General features: G+C 40.2%; 1 protein-coding gene across 3 annotated transcripts; it reads left to right on the top strand.

Annotated features, from left to right (window-relative positions):
- Positions 1-618: 618 nt before the first annotated feature.
- On the top strand, positions 619-14672 carry HNRNPA3 (heterogeneous nuclear ribonucleoprotein A3). 3 transcript variants are annotated; one of them, XM_060257281.1, is made up of 12 exons: positions 619-775; positions 3944-4043; positions 7109-7231; positions 7718-7864; positions 7978-8188; positions 9872-9961; positions 10047-10142; positions 10241-10330; positions 11131-11274; positions 12985-13110; positions 13195-13272; positions 13359-14672. In XM_060257281.1, the coding sequence occupies exons 2-11, from the start codon at positions 3981-3983 to the stop codon at positions 13251-13253; spliced, it is 1149 nt and encodes a 382-aa protein (XP_060113264.1). In that variant the 5' UTR covers positions 619-775; positions 3944-3980; the 3' UTR covers positions 13254-13272; positions 13359-14672. The 3 variants fall into 3 exon arrangements, with proteins under 3 accessions (XP_060113264.1, XP_060113263.1, XP_060113265.1); XM_060257280.1 differs by having other exon boundaries at positions 13195-14672; XM_060257282.1 differs by lacking the exons at positions 619-775; positions 10241-10330 and having other exon boundaries at positions 11176-11274.
- The last annotated feature ends 500 nt before the right edge of the window (positions 14673-15172 follow it).

Below are 15172 nucleotides of genomic sequence, written 5' to 3' on the forward strand. Positions count from 1 at the left end.
TGTTATGTGTCACTGGTTCTAATAAAAGGTATTATGTGAATCTGATTTTAAGTTTGTATTACTGATTGTTGTTACCCACTCAGAGCCCATTTGCGAATGAGCAGGCTATAAATAAACTTAAATAAATAAATAATCACATGGAATGCATTTTTGCTTTCTGGGACGAAGGCCCTCCCCACCCTTTTCCAAATCCAAAGTTTATTTATTATTATTCTGTGGGACTCAAAACCTTGCACACTGTTATGGGTCATTGGTTCTAATAAAAGGTATTATGTGGATCTGATTTTAAGCTTGTATTACTGATTGTTGTTACCCGCTCAGAGCCCATTTGGGAGGGCGGGCTATAAATCAACTAAAATAATAAATAAATATTCACTTGGAATGCGTTTTTGCCTTCGTCCCAGAGAGCAAAAATGCATTCCATGTGATTATTTATTTATTTATCAACCCTCCCCTCCCTCTTCCAAATCTAAAGGAAAGCAAAGGGGGAGAGGGGAGATCCCACAGAACAAGGCCTCTACAAGCTCCCTGCTAGCAACGGCAGCGCGCGCGCAAGAAACCTCTCATGCGCACGCGCCTACCTGCCTGCCTCATCTTTTCAAGCTGTTCGTCATTCTTGCTCTTTCCCCACCCCGCGCCTCCGCTGCCGCGGTTTCCAGTTGGTCCCGCCTTCCTCTCACGTGTCCTGATTTCCTGTGACCCGGCCCCGCCTTCCCTCTTCCTCTCGGCTCCATATTGAGGCTGAAGGAGGCAAAACTCAAGTCACAAAATGGAGGTAACGGTTAGCGCCGCGCGGTAGGAGAGGCCGGCCGCCCGCGGGTCCTGCGGTTGGCGGGAGGGAGATGGGGGGGGGGGTGAAGCGCGGGGGGGGGCTCGTGAGAGGGTGGGTGATTGGCTGGCTCTGTTCTCTCCCCCCCCCTTTTTTTTGCGCTCGCTCTCCGAGCGTTGCTGCAGCCAACGGCTTTTGTGAAATGGCGCGCTTGGCGGCGAAGGAAGCTAGGCTGGTCCTCGCCGCCATTGTGCCCCTGCGTAGCGAAAGAGGCTGAGCTGTAGGGAGAGCAGCCGCAGTGGAGAAGGCGGGCTTGGCGTGTCTTCTTGGAAGGCGGAAAGACCATTATTATCGGCCCCCCTCCTTTTGAACTAACGCGCCTCTTCTCCCCCCCCCCCCCAGCAGCACGTTCACCTCGTAAATTTCAGAGGGCAGAATACTTTACAGCTTGCACACCATTTTTAAAAAATCACCTCGATCTCTGTATCAAAGCGTTTAACATTTCTTGATGGTGCTTATAAAACACAGATGGTGGGAAAGAAAGAGGCCAAGGTTTTGTTTCGTTTTTCCCCTCAGATCTTAAACCATAATTAGAAATTGTGCACTTTGGGACTAACCCACAGCATTCAGTGAGGCCACCAAGTAAACATGCTTTTGATTGGACAGTGAGTTAGACGCCCTTTCAGCGTATTTAAAAAAGCAACAATCTAGTTCAAGGGTGTCGAACTCATTTGTTATGAGGGCCTGATCTGATCTGACATAAATGAGACGTTGTTGGGCCGGCCATGTTAGGTTGGGCCAGGCCATGTGTGTACCTATTTAAGATTAGGTAGCAGAGATACAAATTTTATAAAGAACACAAACACAAATATACATTTTTTAAAAAACTTAAAACTTTAGCATGCATTGGTTTTAGATGCTTTCTTTGTATTTCTCCCATGGGATCCAGGGAACTCGGCAAAGGAAGTTCTGGCTCCTTCCTTGGGGGGGGGAGCCTCAGTCAGTAGAAGAGAGGCTTGGCTCAATAGCTCTGCTGTGCGATTGAGAGAGCCTGGCAAAGCAAGCTATTCCTCCCCAAGGGAGGATCCTCAGCCAATGGAGAAAATGGAGGTTTTGTTCTGTAACTCCTGTGCAACTAAGGAAGGAAGCAGATGGCAGCCAGTTGCTTGGGGGCCTGATAGGGCCCCCAAACTGTGTGTTTGACACCCCTGCTTTAGACTTTTCACACCATTTTTTAAAATCACCTCAATCTCTATATCAAAGCGTTTAACATTTCCTGATGGTTTATAAAACACAGATGGTGGGAAAGAAAGAGGCCAGAATCCCTCCCTCTCCGCCCCTCCCGCCCCCCCCCCCCCCGTCTTAAATCATAATTAGAAATTGTGCACTTACTTTGGGACTAACCCACAGCATTCATTGAGGCTTCTGAGTAAACATGATTTTGATTGGATAATGAGTTAGTTGCCCTTTCAATGTATTACAACAATCTAGTCTCTAGGTAGTTGCCCTGGGGCTAAAATTAACTACATTCCATATATGCAGTGGTCCTTATGTGGATTCATCAAGTTTGGATGTCCTGAGATGTTTACATTTGCCTGTGGCACCAAGTTTCCAAACAGAGGGAATCATTTGGACTTTTCTTGATAGTTTTTAGTCAGGGATTTTGATATTCACGTACATATTACATGCTTTATTTGTGCCTTTTTTTCCCCCTGAGTTTAGTTCCTGGATGCCAAAGTCACTTTACATGCAAGGAACCAGGTCCTCCACTGATAATATGATATTTTGATGCTTTGTCTTCTCTGGAATGTTTAAATTTTGGGTATCTGAATCCTGAACATAACTTAGTATCAAGTCCCACTGATTAGTGAAACTTATTTGCAAATAAGTATCACCACAGGCTGATCCTATGCATGTTTTCTTAGGGGCATGCCTTTTTGAGAGAGTAACCACTGTAAAGTAGTATTTGACTTAAATCCTATGTTAAATCCTGATATGAAATATAAATCAATAGGACTTTTATAAATGATTTTTAGGATTCAGTACTGCATATTTTACCATCCCAAATCTTTCCAAATGTGAACTCACTTATGTTAAATGAAACCTGTTTGAATAACTAGACATAAAAAGTAGCACAGTTTTTCCAGTCATGCTCCTTTAAAGTGTTTGCATGGAGGAATGTGTGATTTGCTATAGTGTATTAGGTTATCTTGATAAAAAGTTGCTAGAATTAAGTAAAACCGAAACACAAAAGCTATGTTACCTCTTATTGGAACCCCTGTGTGCATATACAATAAGTAACTCATTAGAAACTAACTTAAATGGTGTGCCAGAGAAAATATTTTAATAAAAATTTCCTAAATGTCATACAAAGTAAAGTAAGATGGTATCAGATCAGAAGCACTAGAAAGTACGTACTGTAACTTTGCATATGAAACCTAGAAGCTGTGTTTTAAAAATTTGAACATTATCCAGTTCTTTAAGCATTAGCAAGTGCATTTTGCCCAACAGAAAGCAACTAGAACTTAGTACTCTTCCATTCCATTAGTGGCCTGAGGTTCTAATTGGGACATTCTGGCTATAATCAACCATGTGGGATCTGTTGGGGCTTGCTTTTGTGCATTGTTTCAAGGCTTGCATTCTCTTTCTCTACCTCTCCCAGCTGAGCTTTGCTCCTATCACCTACATGATTAGTGAGAATAAATATATTAAGACAGCACAACTGTCCTAGATTGAAGTGTAGAGACAACTTTATTCAAATGTTGGATGGTCTACACTTTTTAAAATAAAGCTAGCAGTTTGGTATGATTTTTGTAGCAGACAGCAATAAATATATTTATGTCTACAGGCCTACAATATGTACTGCCATAGTTAAACTGTCATTTTTAAAAAAGATAGTGATACTATGAGACTACATCTGGTCTATTCAGATGATGTCTTTCTTGCTAGCTGTTGCTTGCAAGTTAGTCCACAGATCTTGAATTCCATCTTTCAAAAAGTGACCTGAAGACAAAGCTGCTCCTTTTTTGTTTTATTGTCTCATACAGTGCCACCCCTTAAACTAAGGTGGCTCCTTATATTTGCTCCACAAAAATTAGTGCCTTTTTATTTTGTATGAGAGTAAGAAAAAGACTTTCAGAGACGGGTAAATTACTCGTACTACTTGTTACCTAGGTTAAAAGGAGCAACTGAGTCAGAACACTCTCCCAAAATGGCGTGTAAAGAGGAGAGAGAGGCTGAAGATTACAAGAGGAGGGGAAGAAGATCTTCACAGGTGGAATATTTTATTTTTCTAGTTTTCTTACACAAAATTCTTGCCTAGGTACACGCTATCTGCTGCTCTGGTTGTTCCATGTGTGGCTGAAAACACACATTACATTATTTTCTTCTACTTCGGCTGTTTTCTGCTTTTCATTCCCCACACTAGTCTGGGATAACTAAAGCTGCTTCTGCATAAGTTGTGTTCCTTTAATTGGTGAAATTTAAGATCGGTAGTGATCAAACACTTTAGAAGGCAATATGTTGTCGAAGGCACTTTACCTTAGAGATAATAGTTAAAGGTAGGTTAAAATGTACTGTGTTAAATTCAAGAGCAAGGCAAAAATGACACTCTGATCTGCATGTTTTACTGGGCAGTGATGATTTCCTGTTGAATGTAACTTCCTTGCTTGAGGCGATACAGGTGCAAGGGTCTGTACCACTGTGAACTGTAGGTAGGAACTCTCATGACTGTCCTTCCACACAAAAACATTGCATAGTTAGAAGGCTAGAAAAAATCATAACTTTTCACCCTGGTGCACCTGGCTTCCTATGTGGAGAAATGTATGGATGCGAAGGAGCATGCAACCATGTGAGCCCTCATCTCTAGTCTGAAGTGAGACAACCCAGATTTTATTTTGCTCACTGACACCTATGCAAAATGCTGCTGTGAATGAGCTAGCATTCTGGATATTTTTTAATTATAAAACATTTTAGAGATGTTTAGCAACAAAGAGACTTCTGAGAATCAACTTCATTTTCTTGAACTATGATGCAACTGTCAAATAATGAAGCATAAACTAGTGCAGAACCGTGACTTTCCAAACACCGGAAGGAATTTTCAGCAGCCCACATGTGCTTAGATCCTGAACCTAGACATCCCACTCATAAAATGTCTAATTCTCAAATATAAATGGCTAAATACAGTGTTCCTGGTAATCACTGTTTTGTATATCATTGAATTAACCTGAATAACTTGTACCCTGTGACATGTCATTTCTAAAATGATTATAGGCTTAGTGCTATAGAATTGTAGAGTTGTAAGGGATCACTGCCTGTTGCAGCAGGGCAAGGTCAATCAACAATTCACTACAGATCAGTGAATGGTTAGGCACTGAATAAACCCTGTTTGAGGGAGGGAGGAACAATAAGGGAGAGGTAGCTGCCATTTCTAAGTAGGCTGGTTATGACACGTGGTCCTGTATGGAAATGTTTCAGTATAGGTGATTAGAATTCTGCTCCTTTTGGCATCTGTACCCCACGTTCACTCCAGTGAGGCCCCAGAGTGGCTTATAACATTCTCCCTGTCTCCATTTTGTCCTCACAACAACCCTGTGAGGTAAGTTAGTCTGAGATTGTGACTAGCCAAAGTCTTTTAGCAAGAAAGGCAGCCTCCCAGCCCAAGGTCTTCCATGGCATAGTAGGGATTTGAACCTAGATCCTAGTCTAGACACAATGACTACTGTGCTGTAATCTGCCTTGAGTCTCAGCAAGAAAGGCAGGCTACAAAGTAAGTAAATAAATATGCCATGCTGGCTCATTATCAGTATATTACTATGAAGCTCCTAGTATGTCAAAATAATTGCAGTAAAATCACTGATAGAGAATAGTAAAAGTTCTTGGAAATGTGTAGGTGAAGTGGGCTTTTGATGTTCCAACAATGTAATCTAGGTTTTATTTTTGCTTTAACAATAGTAAGGAATAATGAGGCGGTCTATAAAATGTGATTGCAGAAAGGCCATTGTGCTTGGCTTTTGACAACTTATAGGTTTCTCTGTGGAATGGCTGCTATCTCCTCTTGCAGTTCTGGAACCCTGTTTACATTCTTTTTTAAATTCTTAAGTATCAATTTTAGAATCTCCAAGCTGAGTGCATTTGTGGTGCAAGTTTAATTTGGAAAACTACAGTGTTTCCAAAGAGTCATAATGAAAAAATGTCCATGGGATGTTAAAATGTGGTTGCTCTTGGGGAATCCTTACACTATCTGACTTCCTTAAAGGAGAGAGATTGCAAACACACCACTAAACTAAACATGACTACTGAGAGAAAAGTGAACTTTTAAAAAATATATATTTCCAGGAATTATTTCAGTTTATAGATTATATAGGTTGGGTTTTGTCACTTGTTCTGAAATCACTTTTTCTTATAAATAAAATAATTAGTAACATTCAGTAACTAGAAAAGGATAAAAGTCCACCTTAGATTTGACAGTGATTAATCATTCCATGCTAATTTTATCAACTCTTTGAAACTCAGAATAATTCAATGGCTATTTATTTAATCAGTTCCTTAAATATAAATAACTTGGGTCCACTGAAATAAAAACCATTTTTTTTTCTTTTGCTTTTCAGCCTAAACAACTAATAGAAATGGCATCTTTAATGGGGGAGGGAACTTGATGAACTAGGCCAAAAGCATAAAAAGCTAAAATAGTAGTCAGCTGCAATCCTATGCACATTTTACATAAAAGCAAGGTTTGCTGAACTCTGCAAGACCTACCTCCAGGTAGTATGTTATGCATAGTGTGAGGCTCATCTCATTGTCTCACTAGCAACACAGTGGGATATACACCACACATTACTTCCAGGACTAATTCTGAACGCACGTTTACTTGGAAGTATGCATGCTTAGGATAGCAGCTATACTCACATCAGTAGCCAGCCATTTGGTAAGACAGAGGAAGAGAACAAGATTCCTTCCGTCTGCCTCCCCAGCTAATTGCCACTTGGTCCCTTTCCTCAGACTGTAACAGTGGCCAACCATTACATAGGAAAGGAAGATGGAGGTGGAAAACCTTTTTGGCTTGCTTTTAGCTCTTCTCAAATTTTACTTCAGAAAAAGAAATGTGGGATAAAACTACAGTAAATTGAATCTGGTATGTTTCTAACTAGTCATGCATTGATTTTTGAAGCCATAAACAGGTCAATTTAAATAAGGGGTTTAGATTTTGTTCTATCCTGTTGAGGTGTCTGATGGGGGGAAAGTCTGCTTTTGACAATAGCACGAGAACAGAGATGAATAATTGTCTTCACAGCAATAATATGCATCTAATTCAGCACACTGGTGCTTTCCTTGTTTCAGGGTCAGGATCCTAAGGAACCAGAACAGTTGAGGAAGCTGTTTATTGGAGGCCTGAGCTTTGAAACTACCGACGATAGTTTAAGGGAACACTTTGAAACATGGGGCACACTCACCGACTGTGTGGTAAGTGATCACAATAATAATCTGTTCAGCTCTGAAACTTGACAGACTTGTTTATTAAGAGTGATGAATGGCACAGTGTTCCCAGAATAAATTTTTGCCACATCCCCTTAAGCGCCCCCCCCCCCCCCCAAAAAAAAGTTACTCGTGAAGACCCTTGGGCATGCCTTGAAGACAGGACATGAGGGAAGGGGAGCTGCAGCTTGAAAGAGGCAAGGCAGAAATTCCCTCACTGGGTGACCTTACACACATGGAGCTAGATCTCACTCAATAACAATAGTTTCTGCCCTCCACCATCAGTTGCCCGTGCTGCAATCTGTGCCACATTCCATGCCTCTCCTGGGAAGCAGCAGCTCTTCAGAAGGCTTAGAGGGCTCCAGGAACAAGGAGGAGCCCACAGATACAGTTTCCTTGAACTCTGTTCCATTAAAAGACTTGGAGATCTAGATCATTGTCAGTTTCTGATTTCAAGTTGTACATTTGGTATAGGTGATGAGAGACCCACAGACAAAACGTTCCCGCGGGTTTGGTTTTGTGACCTATTCTTGCGTGGAGGAGGTAGATGCTGCAATGGCAGCTCGACCACATAAGGTTGATGGACGTGTGGTGGAACCAAAGAGAGCAGTTTCCAGAGAAGTAAGTTAAAATTTGCTGAATTGTGAAGCTCCCATTTTTATAAATTAATGATCTTGATTGGTTTTGAACATACTATTTTGTAAGTCTGATGAAGATAACCTGGAATTTTACAGGATTCTGTGAAACCCGGTGCCCACTTAACAGTGAAGAAAATATTTGTTGGGGGGATTAAAGAAGACACGGAAGAATATAATTTAAGAGAATATTTTGAAAAATATGGCAAAATCGAAACCATAGAAGTAATGGAAGACCGGCAGAGCGGAAAGAAAAGAGGGTTTGCTTTTGTGACATTTGATGATCATGATACAGTGGACAAAATTGTAGGTATGTAATACTTTCATTCTTGTGCAGAATTATGCAACTCTTAATGTTGTTCCACCTTTCTCTGGACAGGCTCATGTGCTAGTTAACAATGGGGCAGCAGGTGTTGCTAGGCTGTCATTATGTCAGGCAGGAATGGTGGTGGCTAGAAGTAGGTAATTTACTGTAATGTTACTCATGTTGTGGAATCTCTTTCCAGAAACTGTTGAAAAAGTGTTATCTCTCTTGAATTTCTGGGAAGAATGCAAAATGTTCCTTTGTCAGAGAACATTAGAAGGATCAGTTTCTGCTTTGATTGTTTTCTGGCAGTGTTTCTAGGATTCTCTATTAAATGCATGTTAGTTAAGTCATCTTGATAGTATGGGAAGACAGTATAAAATGTTTTAAATGAATGCTCCTGTTGGATGCAGTCTGTTCCTAAATAGGGAATTCAATGTGGAAATAAGACTTCCCGGTTGATTTTGGTTGCAGTTCATGATGCTTCTTAACTATAAACCCCTAAGTAGTCTAGTTCCCTCATACTTAAGAGAGCATCTTTCCCTATATGTTCTTCCATTTCTCCTTCCTCAGGATCTGAAGAAGTTACTTTCTTCATATACCTTTCAGCAGGCCTCTTGGGCAGGAGCTCACAGGAGTGGAGCTCCGGAACCTCTTAAATTTGATTGTACTCTTTCTTTCTTTCCCCACATACTTGTTCCTGAGCTCCACTGTTCAAACCCCCAGTGAGAATTTTGCTAAATTCCTAAGATTTTTTTTTTTACAAACTTTCTGATATTTTCCCCCACCAAAAATAGGAAAATAACCAAAACAAATAAGTCAGACAGATGGAAATCTTCATCACATAGGAGAAAGTAACTTTAAAAGTATGATGAGAGTAAGGTTTTAGTATGACAGTTATAATTCAAGAGAAGAGCCCTGTGGCGCAGAGTGTTAAATCTGCAGTACTGCAGTCCTAAACTCTGTTCACGACCTGAGTTCGATCCCTGGTGGAAGGTGGGTTTTTAGGTAGCCGGCTCGAGGTTGACTCAGCCTTCCATCCTTCCAAGGTAGGTAAAATGAGTACCCAGCTTGCTGGGGGGAAAGCATAGATGACTGGGGAAGGCAATGGCAAACCACCCTGTAAAAAAGTCTGCCGTGAAAACGTGAAAGCAACGTCACCCCAGAGTCGGAAACGACTGGTGCTTGCACAGGGGACCTTTCCTTTTTTTCCTGTAATTCAAGAAGCATTTTAAGGTAGATGTTGAGCTGATATAATTTAGTACACCTTCTGGTGATATCGGGGTGTGTGGCATATACAAATGAGTTGTGCTAGTGAGCTCCAGCACCTCTTTTTCTACAAAATGACCACTGCCTTTCAGAGATGTAGAACAGGGCTCTTTCTGCCATCATACCCTCTGCCCCTGGAGGCTGACCCAGAAATAATTCTCCTTTTGCCAATAGGTGGATACTTTCCAAAACTTTCCTATCATTTGGCTGGCTTCTGATGCTACTTTTTGTTTTATACAGTGTATTAAACCTTTTGTTGTTTTGTTTTTATATGAGTTGCTTTTAATATTAAATTTAAAAATTACTATTGAATATAAATAGTAATACAACTTAGAAAAAGGCTTTTTAGGATAAACTTGTGTACATGGTTATTAAAAGGCCGTGTGTCTTTCTGATGATCTTTTTGAAATTTGTTTTTAGTTCAGAAATACCACACTATAAATGGACATAACTGTGAAGTCAAAAAAGCCCTCTCCAAGCAAGAAATGCAGACTGCTACTGCTCAGAGAAGTAAGTTTGTTACACACCATGTAATTATTTTGGTGGTGAAGATTGTAGTTTTCATTTATTATGAGAAAACGTTTTATTTTTTTAGATCGTGGAAGCAGTTCAAGCAGCTTCATGGGTCGTGGAAACTTTGGAGGCAGTGGTGGAGGTTTTGGTGGTAGAGGTGGAAGTTTTGGTGGCAGAGGTAAATGCATGTTGGGTTTCAGCCCCGCACCCCTTCAGAAGCAAGTCATTATATATTTCTGAATTATTCCGGTACTTTAATATTTTGTTCTGATTCAGGAAGCTATGGTGGTGGAGGTGGTGGCAGTGGCGGCAGTGGCAGCAGAGGAAGTTACGGGAGTGGTGATGGATACAATGGCTTTGGCGACGGTAAGCAGACTGATGCTAATGACACTTAGATTGAAGCCGCTTTAGGAGAAACCAGAGGCACATTGACAGAAAGCTGTTCCAAACATCAATAGCTCTTTGAGTCTGCCTGATAAATGGATCTTTAAATGATTGTTAAAAAAGGACAGCTGATAACTCAATGGAGAAATTAAGACATTAACTGAAGTTGTATACATTTCATGTGTCCAAAAATAAAACAATTGACACTAACTGCTCTCAAGATACAGATCAAATGCTTCTTTGATCTGGATACATAACCAAAAGATAATAGATCTTTAGGCCGCTTATTTAGCATGCTTAGAGGTTGATACACATGTTTTCTGAATATATATCAAATTAGGTGAAAGGAGTGCATGAACTCTTGTTGAGCTAACACTACATATAAAATGTTGGTCACATCAAATACAGTACTTAATCAATTAGATGGTCATTTTTCAGTAAGTTGATATATATATATGCTTAATATGAACCAATTCTTAAGTTAGAAAATGCATTTGACACAAAGTGTAAATGAAAATTATACGTGCAGAATGATTTCTGTTAATTTTGTTCAGCATAAAGTGGCTATGCTTGTCCTCAAATAGCTTCAGCTGTTTCTTGACTTTTTTACAACTTTATGAAACCCATTATGATGTACTGCACCTATTATGCTAGTCACAGTCTTTATTGGATTTCTGCATGTAGTTTTACAGATTTATGGATACTTGGAAAAGGCTAAATGATGAAGTGTTTTGTTGCAGACATACATTTTACAGTCTCAATCTCAATTGATGTGTCTCAAGGTGGTGGGAGCTATGGTGGTGGTCCTGGATACGGTGGTGGCAGAGGAGGCTATGGTGGAAGCCCAAGCTATGGAAGCCCAAGCAGTGGATATGGTGGGGGAGGTGGCGGCTATGATGGTTACAACGAAGGAGGAAACTTCAGTGGTAAGATATCATATAACATATAATTACATCATATAACTCTGTATTCTAAACTGAGTAGGGCAGGCAAAGGTTCAAGTCCTCATTCTCCCACCTTAATTGAATTGCTCCATGACATAAAGAGTGTTGCACCATTTTTGGCCTAAAATGAACTATACATACCCCTCAGGATCGCAGTATACTTTTGATGTGTTTTCATTCTTTGGGCTAAGTCTAAGGGTTGTCTTATTTTACTCTTAGAATTGAGCTGATAATATACTTCCATACAAACATGTAGCAAGCCTACATGGCTGAGGACCTGCCTACCGTAGGGACCGTCTCTCCCCATATGTGCCCCAGAGAGTACTGGGATCAGGTACACAAAATCGGCTGACAATCCCTGGGCTGAAGGAGGCCAAACTGAAGAGTACACGTGAAAGGGCCTTCTCAGTCGCAGCTCCGCACTGGTGGAACCAACTACCGGATGAAGTGTAGGCCCTGCGAAGTCTTGATCAATGGCCTTTTTCAAATGGCCTTCACTTAAATGTGGATTGATCCACTATATTCGGCCATCATAAACTACCGAGGAGAACATCTAGAGTGTAGCACTGAAAATGTTAATTTTTATTGTAATTTTATGTTTTTAATTATAATGGTTTTAATTAGTAAATTACATATATTGTTTTGGAAAATGTTTTATATTATAAATTTTACATGTTGTGAGCCGCCCTGAGCCTGCTTCAGCGGGGAGGGCGGGATATAAATAAAATATATTATTATTATTACTAAAAATCTAATGATGGGAATGGTGTTATAGCTTTCTAGGCCAGAATTGGGGCACAATATTCAAGCTTTTATTTAAATCATAATACTATCTAGTGTATCTTCCCTAGAGTATATGCTTTACTTGGAGCAACTTCCAGAGGAGCTATTGGGCTGGCAGCTCTTTCCTGCCTCTCTGGGTTTTCTCTTTTGAGCAGATAGAAAGAACCATTTTGCTGTGTAGCTGTCTGTGTGCATGACACAGATCTGGGGAGTATGGGAGACTTGTGGGTTGTGTTGGAAGCTTTATATAAACAACCAAAGCTTTTTTTGTAGAAAAAGCCCAGCAGGAACTCATTTGCATATTAGGCCACACTCCCTGACATCACCATTATTTCACACAAGGCTTTTCTTGTAGAAAAACCCCAGCAGGAACTCATTTGCAGATTGGGCTACACCCCCTGACGCCAAGCCAGCCAGAACTGCTTTCCTGCTCAAAAAAAGTCTTGTAGAGAACTATTTGATAAGCTTTCAACTGTTATGGTTTTGTTCACATTTTCTCCAGGAGTTTTAAACTTGGTGATACTTAGAATCCTTAAGTATTAATGAAACCAACAGTAATGGAACAATATGTTGTTTTAATTGCTTAACCTTGCCCAGTTTCCTCACTGTAGCCCCTGTCTCGTGTAGCTTTTGCCTACACGGATTCCATGATCCCCAGCTTTTTTGACCATCAGAAAGGGGCTACTTCTCTCACTTTTGCCAGTGGAAAAGTTGGTAGGGTTCAGCCTTAATCCTGTCTATTATCTCCAGTAATGTTCATTATGGGTATGCAGTGAATTCAGAGCTGTGAAAAAATTGTAGTGGACTGAGATGTTTGTAGTATGGCTTTTGTATCTAATCTAAATGATGGAAAAGTTGCAAAGAAAATAAGTGATAATGAGAAATTAAAAACAATGCTGTTCTCCTCAGGCAACTATGGTGGCAGTGGAAACTATAATGACTTTGGCAATTACAGTGGCCAGCAGCCATCGAACTATGGGCCCATGAAAGGAGGTGGCAGTTTTGGTGGCCGAAGCTCAGGCAGTCCCTATGGCGGTAAATACAAATTGATTAGAATGAGTGTGGGCCCCGGTGCTTGTTGCTTGTGATGAAGTAAATATTCCTTTTCCTGTTTTGCAGGTGGGTATGGATCTGGAGGAGGAAGTGGTGGTGGTGGCTATGGCGGAAGAAGGTTCTAAAATATGTAGCAGAATGAGGGTAGGTATGTTACCAATAAATATTGTATATGAAGACTACACAACATTTCATTGAGAGTAATCCTTTTCTTATCGTGTATTCAACAGGCTACAGTTCTTAGCAGGAGAGAGCGAGGAGTTGTCAGGAAAGCTGCAGGTTACTTTGAGACAGTCGTCCCAAATGCATTAGAGGAACTGTAAAATCTGCCACAGAAGGAGCGATGAACCATAGTCAGAAAAGTTACTGCAGCTTAAACAGGAAACCCTTCTTAAAGACTGTCATAGCCACAGTTTGCAAAGAGTGCAGCTATTGATTTAATGCAATGTAGTGTTTAGATGTACATTCCTGACTTTTTTTAATTTGTTGTTGTAGCTTTGTCTTTTCCTTTATACAATCAGGTATATTGCCCTGTAAATTTGTGGTAGTGGTACCAGAAATTAAAAAAAATAATTAAGGAACTTTTAATTTTTCAATTCTTGTGTAGTTCAGTTTTTTTTTCTTAAACTTCTTTAAAGAAATGTAGTTTTAGGGTATATTCTTGCTAGGAAAAATCAGTGCATTATAATCTTGTATTAGTTTAAACTTGTGAAACTGCTGAATCGTTTAAGAACTTTTAGTTTTCTCTGCATATGTAGCCATATGAAATGAGTTGCACATGCAAAGGGAGGGGAGAGATGTTTGCATTAAAGCTTGTTAGTCGTATAACTAGGACTGAGTCATTTAAACTAGTGCTTGTGAATGATAAAAAAAAGCTTTATTTTCAAAAGAAAATTCCAGGTATTTCTGGCTTGTGCTTTTAATTTGTAGCTTTCATTTCTTAGTTTAAGCCTTCCAAGTAAATTAGTATGAAAGTTCTTTTAAGCTTTATTCAGTTTCCTCTCATTTTTGTCGACACATGCAGAAGGTGCATCAGCCCTTAAGCACCAGCAGAATAGGCTTCTGCCTTTTATCGCTCTCAAGGCTTAAACCTCCCTTCCCCCAAATGATGAACAAATTAAGTACGCGCACATCATTGAATTAAAACTTTCAAGCAAATAGCCTGGGTCTGTTACTTAGCTTACAGCGCTATAGGTTCATTTGTTCTGCCCAACCAAAGTGGATATGTTCTAATAGTTAACCATTAAGTGTAATGGTTAATACTTTCTTTGCATGCTGTTCTGGCTGCCCTCTGTTCCTGGAACCAAGTTGCAGCACAGTCACAATCCCTCCCAACTCCCTTGGAAACAAGTATAAACTTTCTGACTATGGGCAAACCAGCAAATCTGCTTCACATGCCTTCTAATGTGCTGAGTGTCAGCCTTGAAGGTGAAGCAAAAAACCGATTGCTTCATGGCCTAGGTATAGGAACTGGCTGAACATGATGTATTTGTTGTGAACAGCGAGTCTTGTGACTAGAATAAAATTTTAAGATTTTTTTTTAATGCCATCAGAGTGATGTGTCAAAGCTTCATGATAAGTGGGTGCGTTTACTCCTTCACTTACCCAAATTTGCATACAACTATGTTCCCTACTAATTTGCTATCCTTCTCAATCCGATCAGACTTCTCTTTCAACTATTGCCAGAGCAGTGCTTTCTGTCAATACACATCCAGAAGAGTAGGGCACAGTGAGTAGAAGAAACTCAGACACTTGCCAGTATGATGCTGGAATTTCTCATCTTGTTACTTCTTCTCTAGGCCAATGAACAGTATAAAGGTAAACCTGATTCCAGTATAGGAATGGATTGTTGGACATGATCAAATATTCGTCTTGGATCTTTTGTGATTTCAGCCAATCTCCATTAGGTTTTATGGGAGTCTGAAATATGACAGTTTTGATTCTGGCCCGTTTAGCTACACTGTCAAGGCGGTTGGGTATAGAATGCTGTGGTGCAATCTCATGTAACTTTGGGCAAGGACGACAACTAAACGAGATCAAACAT

This window comes from Heteronotia binoei, chromosome 16 (genome assembly GCF_032191835.1).
Source record: "Heteronotia binoei isolate CCM8104 ecotype False Entrance Well chromosome 16, APGP_CSIRO_Hbin_v1, whole genome shotgun sequence".
NCBI lineage: Eukaryota > Metazoa > Chordata > Lepidosauria > Squamata > Gekkonidae > Heteronotia > Heteronotia binoei.